Source organism: Lathyrus oleraceus, chromosome 6 (assembly GCF_024323335.1).
Source record: "Lathyrus oleraceus cultivar Zhongwan6 chromosome 6, CAAS_Psat_ZW6_1.0, whole genome shotgun sequence".
NCBI classification, from domain to species: Eukaryota; Viridiplantae; Streptophyta; class Magnoliopsida; order Fabales; family Fabaceae; genus Lathyrus; species Lathyrus oleraceus.
The window spans coordinates 163,029,870-163,054,818 of NC_066584.1; the positions used below are offsets into that span (position 1 = coordinate 163,029,870).

The 24,949-nt window shown below is 36.4% G+C and overlaps 1 protein-coding gene and 1 long non-coding RNA gene across 2 annotated transcripts; one reads left to right on the forward strand and one right to left on the reverse strand.

The window, feature by feature from the left end:
* Positions 1-287: 287 nt before the first annotated feature.
* LOC127097227 (uncharacterized) lies at positions 288-1,963 on the forward strand. Its single transcript, XR_007792952.1, has 2 exons — positions 288-686; positions 1,774-1,963. It is a non-coding gene; the product is annotated as an uncharacterized LOC127097227 (long non-coding RNA).
* A 9,666-nt stretch (positions 1,964-11,629) lies between these two features.
* Positions 11,630-14,438, reverse strand: LOC127092192 (serine/arginine-rich SC35-like splicing factor SCL33). The gene is made up of 6 exons (XM_051031019.1): positions 14,186-14,438; positions 13,614-13,793; positions 13,172-13,249; positions 12,358-12,522; positions 12,042-12,158; positions 11,630-11,944 (listed from the first exon to the last, which is right to left on the reverse strand). Exons 1-6 carry the CDS (start codon positions 14,269-14,271, stop codon positions 11,815-11,817), a joined length of 756 nt encoding a protein of 251 aa, XP_050886976.1. The 5' UTR covers positions 14,272-14,438; the 3' UTR covers positions 11,630-11,814.
* Positions 14,439-24,949: the final 10,511 nt, after the last annotated feature.

Here is a 24,949-nt window from a genome sequence, read left to right on the forward strand (position 1 = left end):
TAATAAAATGATTTCAGTTCACACAATCATAAATCATAATTTAAAATTGTGAACAAATCAATTAAAAAATAATAAAAAGGAATTAAATTGAAATGAGACAGGGGTATGAAATTTGAAGGAGGTGTGAGGCAGAAGTTTTGCTTGGGCTTGAAAGACCAAGCCCACAATTGTGGAACTCATTCAGGAGGGGGGATGCAGGTGGAATGGGGGTGAGTTAAGTAATTTACATGGGCTTGAAGCCCAAGGACACCCACCCAAATCCATGAAGATAGGGGTCAGTGAGGCCTACCGAGATCATTCATCATGTTCAGATCGTGCACCTTACTTCAACTAACCTTGTCGGAACACAGCACCTCCTCTGCGCCAGAAGTCGCCACCGGCGGCGACGGGGTCCTAAATCACAAAAACCTACCCCATTTTATTCGTCTCACCCTCCTCTTTCCATATTCATCAACAATCTGCCTTAATTTCAACCTTAAATCTAAACCGAATCAAAATGTATGAACCCTAAAAATACCAAATCCAGAAATTAAGAGAAAATCAAAAAGCAAAGCCTCTTTTGAGAGTGCTTTGATCCTTGGAGCTCTACATTACATTCTGATGACGAAGGATTGAAGAAAATGCGCAGAAATGTTTACCTACCGGAGCAACTCCGGTGGTTCTTTGTCTGGTGGAAAAGAATCCAGGTAACGTTATCCTCCTTGCTCAGCTTCTCTTGCAACTCTTCTACTCCTTTTTGCTTATTCGCGTTGTGGTGTTGATGTTGTGATTGTGAGTGATGGAGAGTGATGCAAGGTTGAGATCTACTCCATTGAAGCTTCAATGTGAAGCTTTAATGGAGTGGTAGAAGGAGCTATGAGTGAGGGTAAGAGTGTGATACAGAGAGAGTTTTAGAAAGAATTATGAGTGAGGGAAGAAGAATCAGGGATCCCTGAATTTGCAGAGAGCTTGTGATTATATAGGGAATGAATCTGAAATCTATTAGAAATTCAATTGAAATTCACCTAAAATCCTATTGTAATTCACTGTCAGTTAGAGATGTAAGAGTTAGTTAGAAATTGGAATTTAAATGAAATGAAAATTTTAAATGAACTGTTTTATGAAATTCAATGTTATGTTGTTAGTTTGTTTTGATTAATGTCAAGTTCTGCAGCTAGTTGTTATTAGTTAACTGAGCATTAAGTTAATTCAGAGAGTGAGGTTGAATTTGCTGTTAGTGACTGTTACATGTTAGTGTTCAATTGGCTCTGTGGTGTTGTTAATTGTTGTGTTATTAACTGATGAAGTTGGTAGGAATTCTTAATTAATCAATGGAGTGAATGAGTTAGTATAGATTAACCCGAAATCAGTGGAACTAATTAAATGTGTTAGCAATGGATTGTTAATTGTGTTATGTGAATGTAAACTTTGTAAGAGTATTTGCCCATTTTCTTCTAGTGATTATTTGTTATGCAGCTAATGATAATTGAAGTTGGCTTGAAAAAAATATGGTGAGCTTGAATCGGGTGTTAATTGGTTAATTGATGAAACTGTAAATTGCTAACTCGGAAATAGAATTAGAGCAGGTCATGGATTGTGATATCATAGCTGATGCGGCTGATGTCAACTGTTGTTATAATTTGTAGGTCAAAATTAGAGCAAGGTTATAGATTGTGATATCATGGCCACCTATGCTTCATGTTGTTAGTTAAACTGAAAAACCATGTTATTTAATTGGACTGTAATGCTGGATTGATGTTGTTTATATGCTCATAAATTGTTTGATGGGTGCAGGGCAATTTGGAAATGCTTATGTTAACTTATTCAACTGGTACGAAGTGGATGGTTAGAGCCAGCAATGTCAGCTCTGTTACCATTATTGTATAGATTAATAAACAATTTGAATTGTTAGATGATGATTGATTCTGATGAAGCTAAGTTGGACATGAGTTATTAATTGGAAATTAAGAACTATTAGATGTTATAGTGTTATTAAATTATACCAAGTTGAACGAAATTGAAAGAGAATCAAATAAATAAAAGTCAATTAAGAAACCTTCCATATATACAAAATTTAGGCGATGACACGGGAGTTGATTCATTTTATTTCTTCTCCAACAATGTATTTAGGTGGTTAAACATGTTTTGTATGCAGTGGGTTAATATTAACAAAGTAAACTGTATACATTTTCATATATTTTAATGTTGATTGCAGTTTTGTAAAATTTTCACCATTTTTGTGTTTCATAACAGGTTCTGTTCCAAAAATACTTTTTCAAACTCACCTCATATTTTTTCAAAAATGATTGAAGTGGTTTATTCAAAAATGCAATTTCGAACTCACCCTAATTTCTCTAAATGAACTAAAATGCATCTGAAAGTACGTACGTCTCTGATACATTCTCTGAAACAAAATTGAATTTCTAATTCCATATTAATTTAAAACGTGTATATATATGAGTGTCACTAAACTTGTTAGCATAAACACACAAAGAACATACAAAATGTTTGAGTGTGCATATCTCATTTTTGTCTACTTCAAAGGCGAGAAACCTCCCTTTCAATTTAAGTTCTCAGAAATCACCTCGTCTTGTCGATCTAAAATTACACTAAAAATTTTATATTGAGACAATCGAAGAGTTGTGAAGCTCTATTATCGTTCATCCTCAATTGACATGAATATAAAGATACAATCAATGAATTTGAATTGGAGACAAATGAGAATTTAACTGTTATGTATAGGCATGACAATAGGACGAGACAACGACGATTTTTACCTTCCCTAAACTCAAACATAAATTCCCAAACAATTTTAAAAAAATGATATCAGTGATTTATTCAAAAAATGCATTTCCGAACTCACCTTAATTTCACCAAATTGTAGGTGTTTGATTGGCTGCATTATATGGTAAAACACTAATGTCTTGACTGATGTCATGACATGTATATGTGACTACATTGTAGTTACTGCAGGACTAGCTAACACAGGATTATTGAATGCTGTGACATTCATACCTGTCAACAGATACTAAGGAACAGAAGTTCTGTTAGAACTTAGTATTCATTTGCAGTCTGGTTATCAAGGAAGAACCAGACCTGGCATAAGGCCTACTGACTGAATGTCAAACTGGATGTTGTGACATTCATCATTGACAGCAGCTACTGAAGATTAGGCAGAGTGGTGTTCTGCTATACTTCAGCATGTAACTTAGTTTGTTCTTCAAGAGAATAACAGAACTAACTTAAGGCCAAATGTGTAAATGTTAAGTTGGACACTTTGACATTTATTAATGTAAGCTGTTACTGTAGTATGGTCATTTTGATCATGTACAGGTCAGCAAAATTGTACAGTCTGTTTTCTGGAAAAACAGACTCAGCATATGGACCTTGATGTCAAGCTGAATGTCGTGACATTCATGCCTGACAGCATATGCTAAATTGTAGGTTGTGCAGTTTTCGGTTTCAGCTTTTTCTTGGGCTATTCTTCAGGAAGTCAACAGCTTAGAGAAAATCCAGGAAACCAACAACCAAGCTACAATTAAGGAACCTAACAAATAGCCTATTTGTTAGCACACTAATATGTGGAAATTAGTTAGAATCCTATGTGGCATTATTTGTGGAGGTCTTGAGATATTTTAGGAACTAAATGTGGAGATATTTTAGAAACTAAATATGGAGATATTTTAGGAACTAAATTTGGAGATATTTTAGGAACTAAAAGATTGAAGACCTTGTTTGTAGCAGAAAGTTTCTGCTGATGTTGTAACAGCAAAGGAGAAGTTTGCTGCGATTTCTGAAGGCCCAAATCCACTTGGGTGATTAGGTTATAAATAGCTGATTGTAATCTAGTCTTTGTAAGCCTCCTAGAATGAATTTTTAGGGGTGTGTGTAAGGTAAACCTCCCAACCTGTGGGATGGTTACCATGTGTTTCTCAGTGGTAAAAGCTGAGAGTTTTTGTAACTCAAGCCTGTAGGCAAGAGTGATTATGTGCTTGAACGAAGCTGTGAAGCAAGTTCAAGTTGGTTAGCATTACATTGTGATTGTAGTGATAGGAATGGAAACTGGAGGTTTCTATCTAGGAGTTCCTAGGTATAGATTGCATTGGGTAGGGATTAAGTGATAAGTTGTAAACGGGTGAGTTTAGCTTTGAATTGATACTACTAATAGTGGATCTTCTTCCTGGCTTGGTATGCCCCCAGACGTAGGTGATGTTGCACCGAACTGGGTTAACAATTACTTGTGTTTTTACCTTTTGCATGTTATAATTGTGCCAGTTATAAAATAAGGTAAACCTGTAATGATGTAACAGATGATGTTCAAATCAACAGTAAGACATCATGCTGATAACTATGGAAGAAAACAACTGAAGTGAGTGCTAGGTTTGACTTCTGTTGAGTCTTTCTTCCTGAAGCACAGAACCAGGGGTTCATACATTCTAGGGCGACATAGAATGAGATGTCGTGACATCTGTGAACCTGTGCATATTAGTACAGTGGTTAATAACTATCTTGCTGTATTAGTTACAATGTTAGATCAGATGTCATGTCGTGGTGGATAACATCTGAATTCTGACTACACCAGAATTTCAATTGGTATCAGAGCAGGCATCCTGTTCTGTCTCTGGATGAGATCCATGGGTGATACTTTCTGGTATCTTGCAAGAAGTTATGGTAGTACTAATGTTGGAACCTGTGAAAGGTTCTGTACTTTCCCTGAATGGTCCCTTGAAGTAGGTGGATGGACTGTTCATGACAGGAATGGTGTGTACCTGTCTCTGGAGGGTGGCAATTGGCCTGTGTGTGGGACAGCTGTGCCAGTATTGAATCACATTCAAACGTGGTATGGTCTTGGAGGCTGATCTGGTGAAGTGTGTGTTCATAGGTTGAGTTGTATTATGATTTCCGCTGCATAATACCTGGCAAAACTCAAACTCTGATGTTGTTTCCCCTCATGTGGATGTAAGGCTGCTGTATTCAAGATCTCATCATAATCTACTGAAGATGTCAAAGATACTTGAGTCCCCTCAAGTCCACTCATCATGACGTTCTCACTTCAGGATGGTAAGAATCACTTAATCACTGATTCTTTTACTCACTTGAGTAGGGTGTATGAAGACCTTGAAGACCTTCAAGGAAGGTTTGTTCCAAGGAGGTGGAACTAATGTTCTATGCGATGTTAGAACATGTTGTTCAACAAGTATGCAGCTACTGGTTGAAGAGCAGATGTTTTTAGGTATCAAACAAAGGGATACTTCTGTTTGGAACCTACTCCTGACCTGGAAGAGGAGACATCTGTGTGTGCTAAGTTGACAAGGGAAGGGTCAACTGTATGTGTGCTCAAGAAGGTCACCTTTAGAAGTCTGATCTCTAAAAGTTGAGCTGGTTGAGATGTGGCAGTGTGCAATCTCCTGCTGTTTGGCATATTCCTGTAGATTGAGCAGGGCTGGATAGGTGTTCCCTGAAGTACTATGCTGTGTTGGAAGACAAGTCCCCTGGATGTTAGCAGTCAATAATGGGGTAACCTGAGTGCTGTATCATCTACGAGGATTGGAACCATGAATCATGTTATTCAAACACCACGTGCAGAAGTGGCAGTTCTGTCAAGGAGTAAGAATATGAAGATTCAGAGGTTGGTTGAAGTAGTATGCCCTGGCAATGCATAACTACTATCGACTGGTATTGTGTGTCTCACTAGTACTTATGGTCAGCTGGAGTCTGATTGGAGGAGTTAGTTGCCACTGGTAGGGATAGTGTATGTCATGTTGAGACATATGGGTACAATGCATGGATATTGGTGTGGAGTATCCATGATTGTTAAGTTGAGGGGGAGTTTTGGTTAACCTCCTCAAGTCTGGTCAGCCTAGGGTCTGGTTGGCTGTTGACCTGTGTCACATGGGTTCTGGTGGTTGTGTGACACATTTGCAAGGAAGAATTCATCTCTCTCATTCCTAAGGGTGGATTTAATCTGGGAAGACTTTCAAAATTGTCTAGGTGCTTGCAAGCAGAAGATGTTGACACAAGAAGAGTATTTTCAAAGTATTCTTATGGTGGAAGTATCTGAAGGGATGATTGGGAAAGGATTTAAGATCAATGTCTACTTGTGCCAAGTGCAAGTGTTTAATTGATTATCCTTGGAGCTCAAGATAACTGATGTTCTTAAAGATGTTGGAACATCACTTCTTCAAGACCCTGTGCAGAATCACAGGAAGGACAGTACATTGGCTTATGATCTATCTCTTTGGTGGCAGCAAAAGCATATGATCTCTGAAAAGGTTTCCTGGCAAGAAACATGTTCAGCCTTGGTATGTACAAGAAGAAGAAGACATCATAGTCTTGATGGTGGTTACTTGGATCAGTTTATTTCTGATCTAGGTAAGGAAGTGCATTAGCTTATGCACACTGTGAAGTCAAGAACAAGTGGCAGCAGTCTTGACATCATGGAAACAGCCTTGCCTTAGGATGTGGAATCCTTGGTAGAGCTGAAGGGTTAGTTTCTAACTGGTCCTTCTGAAGACTCATACATCAGAGTGTCTGATGTCTTTGGAGAAGAAGCAGGGATTCATCAAGGTGTGAGCTTGGATGACTTAACTGCAAACCTGCAGGATGGAGGTTGTTTACTCAAACTTGGTTCCACAATCAAGTCTATGAGAACATTGAACTCTTGTTCTGTGAAGGGAGGAAGTTCTTTCAAGTGGCAGAAGAAGGAGCTGAATTCAACAGCTGGATGTCAAAACACAATGTTGTGACATTTGGTTCAACATCAGATTCTTAGTTGGTGAAGTGGCACATCAACTTGAGATAGAAAGGTCTACAGGGTTGTAGATTGGATACTTCAAAAAGCTTGAAGTTCAAGTCTCACTTGGAAGGTCAGAATATCTTTGGGAGAAGTCTGATAAACTTGGGGAGGTCAAAAAGCAGCATTTGACCTTTTCATATGAGGATTCATGAAGGAGGTAATCAACCAGTGGCATTTGGTCTATCTCAGGAGTGAGTTCGAAGAATCAAGATAATCCATATGGCAGCTGATTATTCTTGAGGAAAGTCTGAGACAAATTACTTTTGAGCAGAAAAGTAGTAAGTTGAAGACTAAAGGAGGTGTTTTCTATTCATCCCTTGGAGCTTGTGGTAGGAGTTCTGAGCTATCTATGGAAGATTATCTCTTGTAATGGGATGAAAATGTATATGTCCTAAGGTATGTCTGGGTTCTTCTTGATCAACCCGGTGACTCAGTGATATCTGAAGACTATCAGATGGTGTGCCTTGTCCTGTTATGAAGGATGTCCCAGCTGATGTTAGAACATCTTGTGAAGTGGTCTTCTGTTCTGGTTAGAAGAGAGATTGACACAGAGTGTGAATGTGTTCAGCTAAGAGGGTTGAACAGAGGGTGTGCTCTTGAAGACATGAAGATGCGTCTTATGTTTTCCATTCATCAAGTGGTCTGGAGTCTCTTTGAATTAGGAAGTATGTGAAGGTCCAACTTTGGGATGTTGGATATGCCCATGTGTGATCTCCAAGCTTCAAGAGGAGAATGGGTTGTTCATGACAGGGGGAGTTCTGTCCTTGCACTGCAAGTAATCATCAAGCTTGTGGTCTATGTGTTCTCAGATAACAAGGTTTGGAAACCTGTTAGATAGTGGGATAACAAGGTATGTGTCAAGGCTGAGTGAGCAGAAGAATGTCTGACCGGATGTCATGACAATATGGAAGCATATGCCAGTAGGACATTCTGGCTGGTACAGGTGCTGGAGTTACAGCAGCTGTTATTTGATGAATGCACAGATTTAGGGGGAGAAGAAGTACCCTTGTGCATGTGTGTATTACTAGTAGCCATAACTAGTAATTGTTTTTGCTCCTGACTAAACTACTATTATGTGGTTTAAACTGCTGATAGTTTGCCTTGTTAACAAAAAGGACAGAGTATTCACAAGATGTCTTAACATAAGATATCTTATGTGCCTGCTGGAGTTCAAGAAAGTGTTCATGCAGGAGTGGATCAAGATGTCAGACTCAAAGTCTTGGAATCTGATATGGCTGTACCTACTGTAAAGCAAAAGTGGGTGATTACTTGATCGAAGCTGTGAAGCAAGATCAAGTGGATGTGAACTTGGTTGAAACTGTGAAGTAAAACCAAGTCTGGAACTCTGTCAGTGTGCTCTGGCTATGTTGTTGGCTTTGGCAACATTTTTGACAAAAAGGGGGAGTAATAACCACCAATACCCCTGACAAACAGAGTGGGTCTCTACAACAGACTCTCATGACAGATCTGAAGATTCCCCCCTGCAGCTGATGTTGAAGTTTAGGTGCAACTTCTAATATGTGTGTGCTGCTATGTGAAGTTTTTATTTAACTTCCATGTGTGTGAGTGTGCTGCCACTCTGAGTGTATTAGCTAGTATTATTCCGCTGCTATGAACTCTGTTATGGGGATCAAAGTGTTTTAGCCAAAAATTTGCCAAAGGGGGAGTTTGTAGGTGTTTGATTGGCTGCATTATATGGTAAAACACTAATGTCTTGACTGATGTCATGACATGTATATGTGACTACATTGTAGTTACTACAGGACTAGCTAACACAGGATTATTGAATGTTGTGACATTCATACCTGTCAACAGATACTAAGGAACAGAAGTTCTGTTAGAACTTAGTATTCATTTGCAGTCTGGTTATCAAGGAAGAACCAGACCTGGCATAAGGCCTACTGACTGAATGTCAAACTGGATGTTGTGACATTCATCATTGACAGCAGCTACTGAAGATTAGGCAGAGTGGTGTTCTGCTATACTTCAGCATGTAACTTAGTTTGTTCTTCAAGAGAATAACAGAACTAACTTAAGGCCAAATGTGTAAATGTTAAGTTGGACACTTTAACATTTATTAATGTAAGCTGTTACTGTAGTATGGTCATTTTGATCATGTACAGGTCAGCAAAATTGTACAGTCTGTTTTCTGGAAAAACAGACTCAGCATATGGACCTTGATGTCAAGCTGAATGTCGTGACATTCATGCCTGACAGCATATGCTAAATTGTAGGTTGTGCAGTTTTCTGTTTCAGCTTTTTCTTGGGCTATTCTTCAGGAAGTCGACAGCTTAGAGAAAATCCAGGAAACCAACAACCAAGCTACAATTAAGGAACCTAACAAATAGCCTATTTGTTAGCACACTAATATGTGGAAATTAGTTAGAATCCTATGTGGCATTATTTGTGGAGGTCTTGAGATATTTTAGGAACTAAATGTGGAGATATTTTAGGAACTAAATATGGAGATATTTTAGGAACTAAATTTGGAGATATTTTAGGAACTAAAAGATTGAAGACCTTGTTTGTAGCAGAAAGTTTCTGCTGATGTTGTAACAGCAAAGGAGAAGTTTGCTGCGATTTCTGAAGGCCCAAATCCACTTGGGTGATTAGGTTATAAATAGCTGATTGTAATCTAGTCTTTGTAAGCCTCCTAGAATGAATTTTTAGGGGTGTGTGTAAGGTAAACCTCCCAACCTGTGGGATGGTTACCATGTGTTTCTCAGTGGTAAAAGCTGAGAGTTTTTGTAACTCAAGCCTGTAGGCAAGAGTGATTATGTGCTTGAACGAAGCTGTGAAGCAAGTTCAAGTTGGTTAGCATTACATTGTGATTGTAGTGATAGGAATGGAAACTGGAGGTTTCTATCTAGGAGTTCCTAGGTATAGATTGCATTGGGTAGGGATTAAGTGATAAGTTGTAAACGTGTGAGTTTAGCTTTGAATTGATACTACTAATAGTGGATCTTCTTCCTGGCTTGGTATGCCCCCAGACGTAGGTGATGTTGCACCGAACTGGGTTAACAATTACTTGTGTTTTTACCTTTTGCATGTTATAATTGTGCCAGTTATAAAATAAGATAAACCTGTAATGCTGTAACAGATGATGTTCAAATCAACAGTAAGACATCATGCTGATAACTATGGAAGAAAACAACTGAAGTGAGTGCTAGGTTTGACTTCTGTTGAGTCTTTCTTCCTGAAGCACAGAACCAGGGGTTCATACATTCTAGGGCGACATAGAATGAGATGTCGTGACATCTGTGAACCTGTGCATATTAGTACAGTGGTTAATAACTATCTTGCTGTATTAGTTACAATGTTAGATCAGATGTCATGTCGTGGTGGATAACATCTGAATTCTGACTACACCAGAATTTCACAAATGAACCAGAATGTATCCTAAAGTATGTCTCAGAAATATTTTCTAAAACAATATTGAATTTATAATATTCATATTAATCTAAAACTTGTATAAATATGAGTGTCACTAAACTTGTTAGCACACACACACAAAGAACATACAAAATATTTGAGTGTGCATACCTCATTTTTGTCTACTTCAATTTAAGTTCTAAGAAATCACCTCGTCTTGTCAATCTACAATTAATATTAAAGAATATATACTAAGACAATCAAAAAGTTATAAAACTCTATTATCGTTCATCCTCAATTGACAACCATGAGAAGATACAATTCGATGAATTTGAGCTGAAAACAAGTGAAAATTTAATTGTTATGTATAGACATGACAACAGGACATGACGAAAACGATTTTTTACCTCCCCTAATCTTAAACCTAAATCCCCAAACAATCTCCATTCCAAATACGAGGGATCAAAACTCAAGCTCATCTCAAATGAGTCGAAGTTGAATTCAAATATCATCGCCACCATCTATTTAATAAAATCAACTTTTTTAATAAAAAAAATTATTTTTTCAAAATCAAATTATATTAAAATTAATAATATAAAACAATCTCAAAATTTCATATACACTTCAAACATTTTAAATAAGAGATTAATTAGAATACATTATTAATATAAAACCATTTTCATCTAATTAAAAATTGGATAATGCTAACTTGTGTCCTAGGATACAAGTTAAAAAATCTATTTATAAAAAATTTGTATTGAAAGATATAATTCAAAAATTAATTATATATTTTTATTAAAGTCAATGCACAATTTCCAAGACAATATTTCGTCATTTAATTCTTAAAGAACACAAGTTAGCATTACCCTTAAAAATTAATACTTCTGAGTTTTGACACATAATATATTATAATTAAATTGTCTAATAAATATTTTTTCCACATTTTGCTCTCTCATCTTTCATGCTTATGTGTCAAAATAATTAATTTAAATTGAATGATAATATGAAGTGGTTTTACACTGAAATATATTCTAAATAATCTATTTAAATAATAAATAGAACTCAAAATATGAATTTAAATAATATAAACAACTCAAAATATGAATTTGAATAATAATTCCAACTCAAATATAAAAATATTGATCACATCTTCAATAAAACTAAATAATAAAGTACATTGTAGAAATGTTTTAATGAAACTTGTATATATTTTTATATATTTCTATTGTGTGAATTAGAATGTGCCCAAAAATACATTTCTAAATTTCAAAGATAATTTTAATTTTTCACTATGGGTGTGGGAGTAACCATAGATAGAAAAAGCAATTCCTTTTATTTATTAAACAAACTTTTTACTTCGTGTCTGTTAACCATAGCACACTACTGCATTGCAAAATAGACAAACTATAATTTGCTCTGCAAAAATAATCACTTGTGAAATTGGCAAACAAGAATTGAAGGTAGAAAAAGCACGCAAATTACTTGATCCAATAGACATTTTGATTTGAAAAAAAAAAGGCCAAGTATAGAGCATAACCAAAACTACGACATTTCCTTACTACTACCATATCAATTAACAACATTGAAGCACTAAACACAAGCATCTTTAGAAATGACATAAAAATTAGAATATCATCTCTCACATTAACCAAGCTTGTCAAGTTAAATCACCTAGAGTATCCTGGACTACGACTCATGCTCCTGCTGTAACTCCTACTTCTTCTGGGGCTTCTTGATGCATAAGGAGATCTGGAGTATGATTCCCTCCTATACCTTCCGTCTCTTGGTGAAATTGACCTGAATTATGACAGAACGGGCCTTACTAAGAATGAAACACAGCAAATCCCTTATGCCACAAAATAGAATTGAGTAAAAAACTAATGCAATAACAAACCTGGAATATCTCGGGTATCGCCTTTGTCTTGGAGAAGGGGAATAGTCTGGACTAGGAGAATATGTTTGTGCATAGCATGGTGAATAGCGACGTGGGGATCTCCTATAATCATATGATCTATCCCAGGGATAGATTGAATGAGAAATGTGAAATGCTAGTACTTAGTAAATGAGAATAGACTAAAAGAAATGCAATTTCAAAGGAATAGATTGAATGAGAAATGTGAAATACTTAATAAAGGAGAATAGACTACAAAAAATGCAGTTTCAAAGGGACGCAATGATGCATGATTTAATTACAAACTTTACATCCTTACCTTCCCCGTTCTCTTGCTCTCATTTCTTGAGGTTTCTTTCTGTTTTCTTCAGCAAACACCACAGTTAACTCACGACCAAGAAGAATTTGACCATCCATGTGATATTTTGCATCTGCAGCATCAGCTGGGTCCACAAATTGAACAAACCCGAAACCCCTTGGCTCCCTGGAATATAAGATCCAAAAGCATTAAGACAAGATATACATGAAGATATGCATGGCGCAACAAATGAACACAACAGCATACTGAAGTAGTGTGGGTTGCAGATATTCATTATTCACAAATGGGACCCCGTCTCCAACACAAGTCAGACTCTCAAGTCTCCGCATAATTCAATAATAAACACCACACAATTCTAACCTTGTAGGTGCCAAAATATTGAGATGAAAATCTTCAAGACTTGAACTTCTTCATAACCAATTCAAACTCAACCTTCGGAAAACTAACATCACCCTGAACTTCAAGTCTTACTACTTGGTGATGTCTTCAAAATGACACTCTTATTACTTTATTCTTGACTTCAACACGACACTCTTATTACTTCATTCTTGTCTTCAACACTTTCAATAAAAGAAAAAGCCAAATTCCCATAAAATGAATGGATTACAAATTCCAGGTTACTTATAAGTTATAACAAATTGGCAACATTAGAAGAAAACAACCCATAATTTTACAACAGTCAGACACAACTTCACAGTAGAGCAACTTCGACATGTGCCGTGTTTAAATAAAATCCAAGCCTCAAGCTATGCTCTCAGAAAACAAAATAAGCTATAAAAGCTATCAGCTATGTTACAGACAAGTATATACTCACCCAGTGTAATAATCACGAGGCAGATATACATCCTTGACAGGACCAAACTGGCCAAATGGATCGTGCAGATCTTTTGGCCTGCAAAACCAAAAATCACGGTTGAAAAAACAAAACCAGTCTATTAAATACCATGCTAAAATAGAAGCAATTACACTACTGCAATATCATCCTCTTTAAAAGAGTCACTTTTTATTTTATTACATTACATAAAAAAAGGACCAAATATAGAAACATAAGGAACCATAATAAAAAAAGAAATTCTTCATAATACTGATCCACACAATAGCAATACAATAAACATGGATAATTCCACCATACTGTTCTATTCAGAGTCATGCATCTATCAAAATTATTCTCTTACAATTTTTCTTAATGGAAATACAATAAACAACGAATCAAAATAAAAAACTACCGTAAAGCTTTGAAATCCTTCTATAAATACCTGCAATCTTTGTGCAGATTCCGGACCAGAAGACTTGTTGGCAAGTCTCTATCATGGCCTCTGTAACTGCCTCCGTGGCGGCCCCTAGGACTAGGACTGCGTTCTCTTCGACCATACCTTGGAGGTGACGGACTGTAACTGTAGCTGTAGCTTCTTCCCCTCATGTTGATCTCGTTACACCTACAACAATCCCACAAACGAATTCGTTAAACATAATCACGTTGATTAATAGAAGTATAAATTAAGCAAAAATCAACCCTACGACACCGATTTCATCCGAAAGCAAATACAGATCTTAAAATCAGCATTTTCCTTTCAAAATAACTACTTAAAACCAAATTCTCATGGATAATTTCATGAAATCCAACCCTAAAGCACCAATTCAACCACAAAGGAAACAAAATTACGATAATTGATAGAATAATTAACGATAAAAAAAGAAAAATTAAATCATGAGGTTTACATGCAGATATAAACTAATTTTACTGAAATTTCTGAAGAATACTAGATGCAATCAATCAATCAATAATCATGGATCAGATTAATATAAGAGTCGGAGATGGAAATTTTACCTGGTTCTGAAATCGCGTTGCAGAATTTGGACGCAGAGAAATTTGATTTGCGCTTGCAGATTTGTTCGTTGTGTATTTGTAACCATTTCTTATGTGTTCGAGAAACTTCTACCTGATGGGTATTGCTTTGGTGCGTGAAGGCGCATGGGTTACCGTGGGGATCTTCTACGATCATATTTTATACAGACACGTCATCATCTCTGACACTGTGTTTGGTTTCTCTTTTTTAGGTCTATTTTATACATTTTCCATAGACCTAAAATGGACCTAAGGATAGTGTCCTCATTGATATCTCTAGTAAAGAAGTTTGTTCTTCCACTTTAAATCAAATAGGAGAAACCGTAAAGAAGAAATGTATCTTGGAATTAGAATGAAACATATGGGCATACTGAACTAGCAGGGGTAATGGTTTTTAATATACATAAAAAATGTAATGAGTCAGCTAGAGAACTGGAGAACAAAATATTATGATGATCTAGAAAATATCGAGACTCCCTACTTCTTCAATATCAATAATTATCTGTCTCCTATTCTACATCAACTACCATGATGATATTGTGTAGCTGATTGTAATTTATCCCAATAGATTTGTGGTTTTGCATGAGATATTTTTAGGCTTTAAGACAAATGCACATTATTCCACACTATAAAAAGTATAATATTTTTTCCTATAAATATTTTGCATCGTTTTTACTTCATGTGAAAAATTACTAAACTCATCAAATAGAAGATGGAAGTATGATCTTCTTAACAAAAATTAATCTAGAAAAACAAAGTTAAAAAAAGTAAAAAATAAAAAATAAATAAAGTGACAAAAAAATACTAATTAACAACAGAGTTATTAAATGACAATATTTACTAATTAAATTTAAAGTTCAATATGTCAATCAATTTGGTGAAACTAAGTATAATGACCATAACCATCCAACTTCTAATCAAGACTCCAACACAACCTCAAAATGGGAGTTTTTCCAAGCAATGTTGCTAATCCTTCAAGCACCCAGAATCTTTGAATGCCTCATGGTTTAAAATTTGTATTGTTCTCTTATATGGCTGTTTTAATTTTCCTCTTTGAAAATTTTTCAAACCCTCCTTTTATATTGCATATGTGGCATGGTCCCGTTTATAATGGAAAATCATTAAAGTTTATATTGTTGTCGTATGACACAAAAGTAAAGAAATTATTCAACTTTTTTTATGTCAAAAAATGTTTTAACAGTTTAATGAAAGATCTACTATATTGATGTTTTTGCTTTTTACTTTGACTTAGGATATATATATATATATATATATATATATATATATATATATATATATATATATATATATATATATATATATATATATATATATATATATATATATATATATATATATATATATATATATATATATATATATATATATATATTCCTGTTATGCTTATGTATCTATGTATGGACAATGCTAAAACTCTCTGCTCCAAGGAAAACAAAGATGAAGGAAGAATCAAAAGGCAAACAAATCTGACAAAAAAATATAAATTTGAGGATTCCCACTCATTCGACATTTATTTATTTGTTGTGCAATTTGGTTACTGTAAAAATAAATGTGGCTTAAGACTTCCTTATTTTTGAACTTTAAATGTAAAAAAAAAACGTGCAAAAATAAAATGTTAATTAAAAATAAAACGTGAATTTAAATGTAAATGACTTTAAATTTTAAATTTAAATTTAAATATACAGACAAAATGTGAACATAAATAAAAATGTGAGTTTGCTATTATTTCTAACTAATATGAAAAACTCTTGCTAGAACAAGAATAAAATCAAGGCAAAACTAAATAGCACTTAATTTATTTTGAAAAAAGAAAGTAAAAGACAGAGCTAAACTTTTAGTGCAAAATACAAATTTAAATTCTAAACATCCATACTTAATGTAGAAATTTTTACTCAACTAATCCACTTTTTCAAAAAAAATCTCAAAATAACCCACTTTTCAGATTAATTCTTAAATTATCCCACTTTGAAGAGGTGGCACCAGATGAATTGGTGGCTGCTCTATAAGTTAAAGAGGTAGCGCCAATTGGATTGGCTAGTGCACCTAGTGTTGTCAATCCAATTGGCGCCCATGTGTAAAAAAGGATAGGAGATGCCAATTGGTCTGGCGCCTCTGTGTATTGCGTAATTTTTTTTTGAAAAACAATGTATGTTTTAGATAAAAGTCGAAATCGGACGAATTGATATTAATATTAATATACGTTTACATACGAATACCATAAAGACTAATGTTGTTGACCAGGATGACTCAACCGACCTCCGGTACCACATCCCCTAGCTACCCGAACGCGTGGCCTTAACCCACGTTGATGCGAGTTGATTCGTTGGTTAGAAGGAAACATACCTAAAGGCAAAAAAAAAATAGAAGTATTGAGAGACTCGATGCCTTACGTGGATGGGTGCGAGTAAAAAATTATAAGGATGCTACGAAAATGATGTTTGGACCAAATGATATCAGTTTGATTGTTGTAATCAATTAGAAATGTTGTTTTTAAATGTTGTGGTTGTCGCGCAAAAAGTCAATTGTTAACCAAAAGTCAATTGTTGTATAAATGGTTAACTTTGTAGTCTTTGTACATGTATGGACTTTGAATGTGATTGTATGAAACGATATTTTATATTTGAATGCATTGATTGTTTGAAATGAATTGTATGGATATGAAAGATATTGAAATGAATGAACATGATAACATGAATCAACATGGAATAAACTAAGTGATGAACTTGATGAATACCTAATCACGGATCAATGGACATGACCATAACTTGGATGAACAATTCTAAGCATGAAACAAAAACTCTGGCAAGGCCCAAGATGTACAATGAACTAGGTCATAATCAAAGATTTATGGACCAGACAACAATGGCAATGCAAATGGCATGAATGAAACTGACCAAATGAAATAGGTTAGGCATGGACTAAACATGAGGATATGATCAGATGCAATGCTAGAAAATGGAAATGGGCTTGAACCAATAAACATAGACAAGTGGAAGTTGTGATTCCATGGAAATGAGTTTGAACCAATGAACATAGACAAACAAAAGATGAACATGTAAGGCCAAGAAGTGAATGTTAAACAGACCAAAGAAACCTCCATAATAGACCATGAACAAGTGGGCCTCGAATGGATCTTGACCAGGCAAGTGAAGCATACATAATGGATGATGTAACAACCATATGGCTACCAAACACCACAACAATCATTTCAACCTTTTCTTGACGCATCATTCACACCAATGTCTCCCTTCAATCTTCCTGGTCTTCCTCCAATAACTCAAACACATCTCAACTACTCTAGCATGGGTCACGAACTTAGCTATGGAGGTAACACTTCAATGCAGGTGGTGATGATGTTCCTTGGCCCTCAAATCCTCAAACACATGTGGTGAATCATCAACGTGGGGTAGGGTCACGCGTTCGGGTAGCTAGGTGTCATACCCCAATTTTGTCCGGGTAAAGAAAAATCTTTCATTAGTATTTACTACGGGATGTTATAGGGCATAGGCTCTATTTTAGGGTTTCTCAGCCCTTGGTGACATCAAGTCTTCAATGATATTTTCATCTGTTAAGATCCTTAAGAAGACACTTGTTGCTTTTGTCTATTATGGCTATTAACTGAAGCATGGGATAGTATGTGCACTTTGGAACTTTTTTGGTTAACAAGGCCCATTTTGGTTTATCCATGAGATCTCTTTGTTTCAAAAGGCTCATTGATAGAGTTTGATAAGATGGAGAGGGATTGAGTAGATTGTAAATCCCATATTGTATTCACTGAATGAAAATATACAAGTAACTCTCTATTTATATAGAGAGTAAGCAATAGGCTAACAAACTAACAGAATGTTGTAACAGACTAACAGAATGCTGTAACAGAATTAATGACAGCTCAGCCAGCCTAACTAACTGATACTAACTACTCTATTAGTCCCCCTTAGAAGCTGATGGCGATTTGAACAAGTCAGTCTTGTTGAACACCTTCAATTTTGCTCTGAGAGGAACAAATTTTGCAGCAGAAAGAGGTTTTGTTAGAATGTCTGCCCACTGGTCTTGAGCTGGGACATGAACCACAGACAAACTTTTGCTGAGAACTTTTTCACGCACAAAGAAGATATCAAGCTCCATATGTTTAGTTCTATTGTGAAGAACAGGATTATGGGCAAGAGTAACAATGCTTAAGTTGTCACACAGTATTTTAGGCACTTGGAAAGAACAGTGGAGTTCCTTAAGTAAGAACTGTATCCATATTAATTCAGCAGCTAACTGAGCCATACTTCGGTACTCTGCCTCAGCACTTGATCTTGCTACAAGTTGCTGCTTCTTGGACCACCAAGAGACAACATTTGGTCCAAGGAACACACATGCCCCTGAAGTTGACCTTCTGTCATCTGGGTCTGTAGCCCAGTCAGCATCACAAAAACCTAGCAACTGCATAGGTTGCTGAATAGCAGCAGGTTGCAGAAGCAAACCATGCTGAAGAGTGCCACTCAAATACCGTAATATTCTCTTGACTGCCTTCCAATGTTCTTCTAAGGGATTGGACAAAAACTGACACACTTTATTAATAGAGAATGATATTTCAGGCCTGGTCAGTGTGGCATACTGCAAGGCACCAACAACTGATCTAAACTGAGTTGGATCATCAACAGTGTCAGAACCAACCTTTGACAATTTGCTGCTAGACACCATTGGAGTGGGCATACCATTGGCATTTAGCATATTCACCTTTGAGAGCAGATCAGTAAGATATTTGGTTTGAGATAACAGCAATGATCCATTAGACAAATGAGACACTTCAATACCCAGAAAATAATCCAGCTCTCCCAACTGTTTGAGTGAAAACTTGTCATTGAGTTGCTTGATCAAGGAGTTAATGAATGAGGCAGAATTCCCTGTGATGATGATATCATCAACATACACAAGAATCATGATCTGAAGTTTTCCTTGATGCAACAGAAACAGGCTGGGATCACATCTACTAGCCTGAAACCCATACTGAATTAGAGCACTTTTAAGTTTGTCAAACCAGGCCCTAGGAGCCTGTTTTAAGCCATAAATGGCTTTGTTTAACTTGCAAACAAGAGATTTATCAGTTGATTCAAAACCAGGAGGTTGTTGCATAAAGACCTCATCCTCAAGAGTACCATTTAAAAAAGCATTATTCACATCAATTTGCTGAATTGCCCAATTATTTGTGACAGCAATAGTTAACACATCTCTGACTGTGACAGGCTTGATAACTGGGGAGAATGTCTCCTGAAAATCACTTCCAGCCCTTTGATGGAACCCTTTTGCAACTAACCTGGCCTTGTATTTATTTATGGATCCATCAGGATTTTCTTTGGTCCTAAAAACCCATTTGCAGCCTATAGGCTTTCTAGAATCAGATGCTTTCACCAATGTCCAGGTCTGATTTTTCATCAATGCCTGATATTCATCTTTCATTGCCTGATGCCAATGGGGAGCAGCCAAGGCTTGATCAACTGATGTTGGTTCCAGATGGGTCAAAAGAAGTGTGGGATGACGTTTAGGTTGAACGATACCTCTTTTGGCTCTAGTTTGCATGGAATGCACATTATGAGGATTAACAAAGGGCTGATTTTGCTGAGGAGGACTGGGACAGCTAGCACTACACTTAGTCTTAGAGAGAATTGTTTGAGAGGAAGAAGGAGAAATAGTGCTAGCTTCAGCAATATCAGACATAATTAGGACAGGAGAACATGGAGGTGAAGTTGAGGCTGAAGTAGAAGGTTGGTCATGGACAGACTGCTCATTTAAAATAGGAGCAGAACCAGAACTTGGAGTAACAGCAGGGGAAGAAGAAGATGCTACAGAAGGAGAAGACATGGCAGCACCACTGGAAGTATGATTGGCTGCCTGAACGAAACTGGGATTGGTAGAGGAGGAAGGGCCAGAATTGGAGGATTGAGCAGGAAACAAAGTTGAATAAGGGAAGTGAGATTCATGGAACACGACATCTTTAGAGATGTAAATATGTCCATCTGCAGCAAGGCACTTGTAACCCTTATGAGCTGTAGAGTATCCAAGGAAGAGACATTCTTTGGACCTATAAGCTAACTTGTGTGAATTGTAGGGACGAAGAAAGGGATAACAAGAGCAGCCAAAGACTTTAAGAGTAGAGTAATCAGGAGGCTTATTAAGAAGTTTAGAATAAGGGGAACAATTATCAAGCGTGGGACTGGGAAGTCTATTAATCAAGTAGGCTGCTGTGACAAAGGCATGATCCCAAAATTTCAAAGGAATGGTGGATTGAGCAAGAAGAGTTAGGCCAGTTTCAACAATATGCCTATGTTTGCGTTCAACTAGACCATTTTGATGATGTGTGTGAGGACAAGTAAATCTATGAACAATACCCAATTCTGTAAGATACTTGGTAAATGGCCCGAATTCTCCACCCCCATCACTTTGAACACATTTAATGAGACAATTAAACTGCAGTTCCACCATTTTCTTAAACTGAATGAACTGAGTTAAAGTATCAGACTTGAGTCTTAGAGGGAAGACCCAAACAAACCTAGAAAAGGCATCTACACAAGTTAAAAAATATGTGTATCCTCCTGTAGACTTCATAGGGGCAGGACCCCAAAGATCACAAACAATAAGTTCAAAGGGATGAGTATACACAGTGGTAGATAAGGTAGAGGGTAACCTATGTGATTTTCCTAGACAGCAAGCATGACACAACTCAGTAGATGGTTTAGGCAGGATAGGGAGATTGCATAGTTTAAAAACCTCTACAAGAGCATGGTGATTAGGATGCCCTAACCTAGTGTGCCATAAAACATATTTATCATTGGCTATAGATGATGAACTATTAGAATGAGAAGAAGTTAACTCAGTGTTGTATGTAGTAGAATTAAGGGAAGGAGAATTGGAAAAACTGCTCATAGTATTATTATTGTATTGATCAAAATTACAAGGAGTAATACATTGAGGGATACAATTTGACAAACAGTTGGAAACATGATTTGTGGGTGCTACAGAAGAACATGACACATTACAGCTAGCACTACACTTAGTCTTAGAGATAGATTGAGCAGAACTGGAATTTGAACTTGAAGAGAGCTTTGACAGTTGAGTGGCAGGATTTGGAAATTTATAAAGGCCATCACTCCCAACAGACCCACGCAGTAATACTTCAGATGAAGCCTGAGATTTTACAACACAGAATTTTGGGTGAAATTCAAAGAAAACATTGTTATCCTGAGCAAACTTGCTCACACTCATCAGGTTTTTAGTAATATGAGGAACAAGTAAAAGATTGTTAAGAGTAAGGGATAGGGTAGGATTATTTGGTAAGGGAAAGAACATGGAACCAACAAAATTGATTGACAAACCTTGGCCATTTCCCATGAAGACTTGCTCAGTACCAGACAATGAAACAGAATCAGTCAAATTAGAAGCCTCAGGAGTAACATGATGAGACGCACCTGAATCCGGATACCACCATTGATTACTGAAATTAGCTTCAGTACTTGCATAGAAGGTTTGAGGTGCTGAAGGTCTAGGAGGTGCCCCTCTGGGAGCAGGATAGCCAAACGAAGATGAATACATGGAGCGAGGTGGCATGAGAAAAGGATTGTACGGAGCCCTCTGAGATGTGTACGCAACTCCACTAGTGTTAGAGTAGCGATAATAACAAACAGAGGCATCATGTCCAGATTTGTGGCAGATCTGACACTGCGTTTTGCCAAAGCGTCCTCCACCACGACCATAACGGCCACCTCCACGACCGAAACGACCTCCACGTGAGCTATAACCATGGTGCTCAGCATGCGCAGTAACATGACTTGTTCCTTGAGGAAACGCATCAGTGGTGGTTTGATCAACGGGAACGGACGCAGACGGTGACGCTGCCTGAGTGAGATTCGCCGTCGCAGGCTCCGTAATCACAGCTTTGCGATGCTTTTCCAGTCGCGACTCATGTGCAAGCAAAGACGACTCCAATTCTTCTAACGAACTGACCTCTTCTTTACTGTTAACAGCCGCAACAATAGAATCGTACTCTTCAGGAAGAGAATCAAGTACGATTTCAATTAGGTTACGAAGAGGAACAGGATCCCCAATCGATGTCAACGATTCACTAATTTCACGCACACGAACCATGAGTTCGTTGATCGTGAGTGATCCTTTTGTGAGACGACGAAGATCCGAGCGCAACTGACGCGCTTTGGTGGAGAGAAGAGTGTTGAAGTACCGATGAACCTCCGTCCAAACTTGCCACGAATGCGTACAATCCACAAGCTTTGGAAGAAGCGAATCGGAGATGGTGGATAGTAGCCAGGTACAGATGAGTGCGTCTTGTTGTTCCCATTCCAGATACGCTGAATTCGCACTGTGAGATGCTGAATCGGAATCAAACGGTGATCGCTGTGGAATCACCGGAACTGTAACAAATTGCTGCAAGCGATGACCGCGAACAACGCCGTTGATCTGTTGCTTCCATTGCTTGAAGTTTTTATCATCAAGCTTCATAGAGATCAAGTGAGAGAGTTTCACTTGCGAAGACGGAAACAAAGACTCCATGGATCGAAAAAAAAAATTAAGCTCTAGATACCATGATAGAGTTTGATAAGATGGAGAGGGATTGAGTAGATTGTAAATCCCATATTGTATTCACTGAATGAAAATATACAAGTAACTCTCTATTTATAGAGAGAGTAAGCAATAGGCTAACAAACTAACAGAATGATGTAACAGACTAACAGAATGCTGTAACAGAATTAATGACAGCTCAGCCAGCCTAACTAACTGATACTAACTACTCTATTACTCATTCACATAGACATGTCCATAATTAATATTGCAAAGTGTGGTTCAAATCTTTTTACGTCACTGATCCAAAGTCCATTTGATTATCAGTAAGTATTAAGAGACATGATTATTTTTATGATCATTTGTCATTAAACCCATTTGCACATCTCAAATATATATGCCAAGTCTCTAAACCATTCATAAAAACCTTAAACTAAAATTGCATCTTTTCTAAGTATGAGTATGTTGGTTTAGATCAAGATACCACATGTATGAGTATTGATTGGTTTTTATGATCAAAGTTTGAAATTGCAATGTTTTTGTGGCATGACTTATTTTAGTCCTTTTGTCACATTTTATTTTGGTTAATATTAATGTGCTAAAGTTGACCAAGTTGAAAATCCATTTAAATTGCATTATGGCCCAATTCATTTTCAAATTGAGTTAGAGTTTAAGCATTTTAAATGATTAACACAAATGAGATATTGAGATAAAGCTTAAGAATGTTTTTTTAAAAAAAGGGATTAATTGCATAATTGATTTTATTAATTCCAAGTTTACATAATAATTCAAGAGTATCTACATAATTACCCAAAAAAAAAGAGCTTAATTTAAAATTATGCAAATATTCTAATTAATTCCAAATTCCAAATAATCCAAAATAATTACATAATTACCCAAAAAAGAAGTTTTAAATTAAAATTGTACAAGTTACATAATTAATTTCAAATTCCAAATAATAATAAAAAAAGGGTTATACACTTAATCCAAACTTACATAGTCCAAAGGTTACATAATTAAATTCAAATATTAGTACAAAGTTTTGAGTACATCTAAAATAAGTTGAAAAAAGTTGGAATAAGCTGTAAATACAGCAGTCTAAAGCAGTAAGTCTTCAAAGACTTTTTCCAAAGCCAATGGTTTGTAATTGCAGCGCCGTCCCCCTTTTCAATCAATGTCCATTCACCTTCACAAAACCTGCAAAAACCAATTCAAAGGTTAAAATAGCTTATCAAATAAACACTTATAAAAAACTAAAAAATAATTAATAGAACAAGCAGATTAATATGTTACACAGTAAATCAAGGTGAACGCCCAAGAACACATTTCATTATCCAACTCAAAATAACCTTAAATCCATAGAATAACTATCCCATGAAATCTGGAAGAGATAACTTAATAAGTTATCTTAAGATCGAACATTCACATATATAACGACAACGAAATTAACAGTAAGAAAAAAATGTTTTGAAAAAAAATCCAAGAGAAAACAATTAAATTATTTTTCTCTGTTAACCTCAAACCAAACAAAGAACACGTTCTGGAAAATCAAAAGAGAAGATTATCAAAATATTTCTTAACATCAAACCCTAACATTCAAACCAAACAACAAACAACACTCAAAAGTCCAAAAGAAGAAGGAAGAACAGAGGGAGACGAAAAGCATAAAGAAAGAGAGAGAAGCTTATCTGAAGCACAGCGGAGGAGCTCTTCCTCACCGGCGACGTAGGCCAAGTAATCTTTTTATTTCCTTTCCTTGCTCGAATTCATGTGCTTGTGGTTCGTCACTACAAAATAGACAAAAACCCTATATTAATTTCACATAATCATGATTATTGAAGGGTAGATCGTAAATTTAGGTTTAGGGTTTTCTTGTTTTCTTACCGCCGATTCGGCCATTTGAGAAAGAATTTGAAAAAGGCGAGGTTATATTTGAGTTCAGAAACCAAAATAAAGTAGGGTTCATGTTTAAAGGTTTGGGTTTTGGGTGGAGAGTCGTCGGAGAAGAGGGCGGCAGCGCCACGGTCGGCCGGCTACCACCGTCTTCTCCGGCAGGTTTGGCCAGGGTTGGCAACGGGAGTGGAAAGAGAGAGTTGCAAAGCAACTCTGCTCTTTAGAAGAAGAGAGAGAACGAGAATGAGGGAATGACCCTCTCTCTCAAGATTTTTG

Coding starts and splice junctions, on each gene's coding strand:
- LOC127092192 (XM_051031019.1), bottom strand. CDS start 14,271: ATGGTTACAAATACACAACGAACAAATCTGCAAGCGCAAATCAAATTT. Junction 13,794..14,185: donor CAACGCGATTTCAGAACCAG/GTAAAATTTCCA, acceptor GGATTGTTGTAG/GTGTAACGAGATCAACATGA. Junction 11,945..12,041: donor CGATACCCGAGATATTCCAG/GTTTGTTATTGC, acceptor GTCATAATTCAG/GTCAATTTCACCAAGAGACG.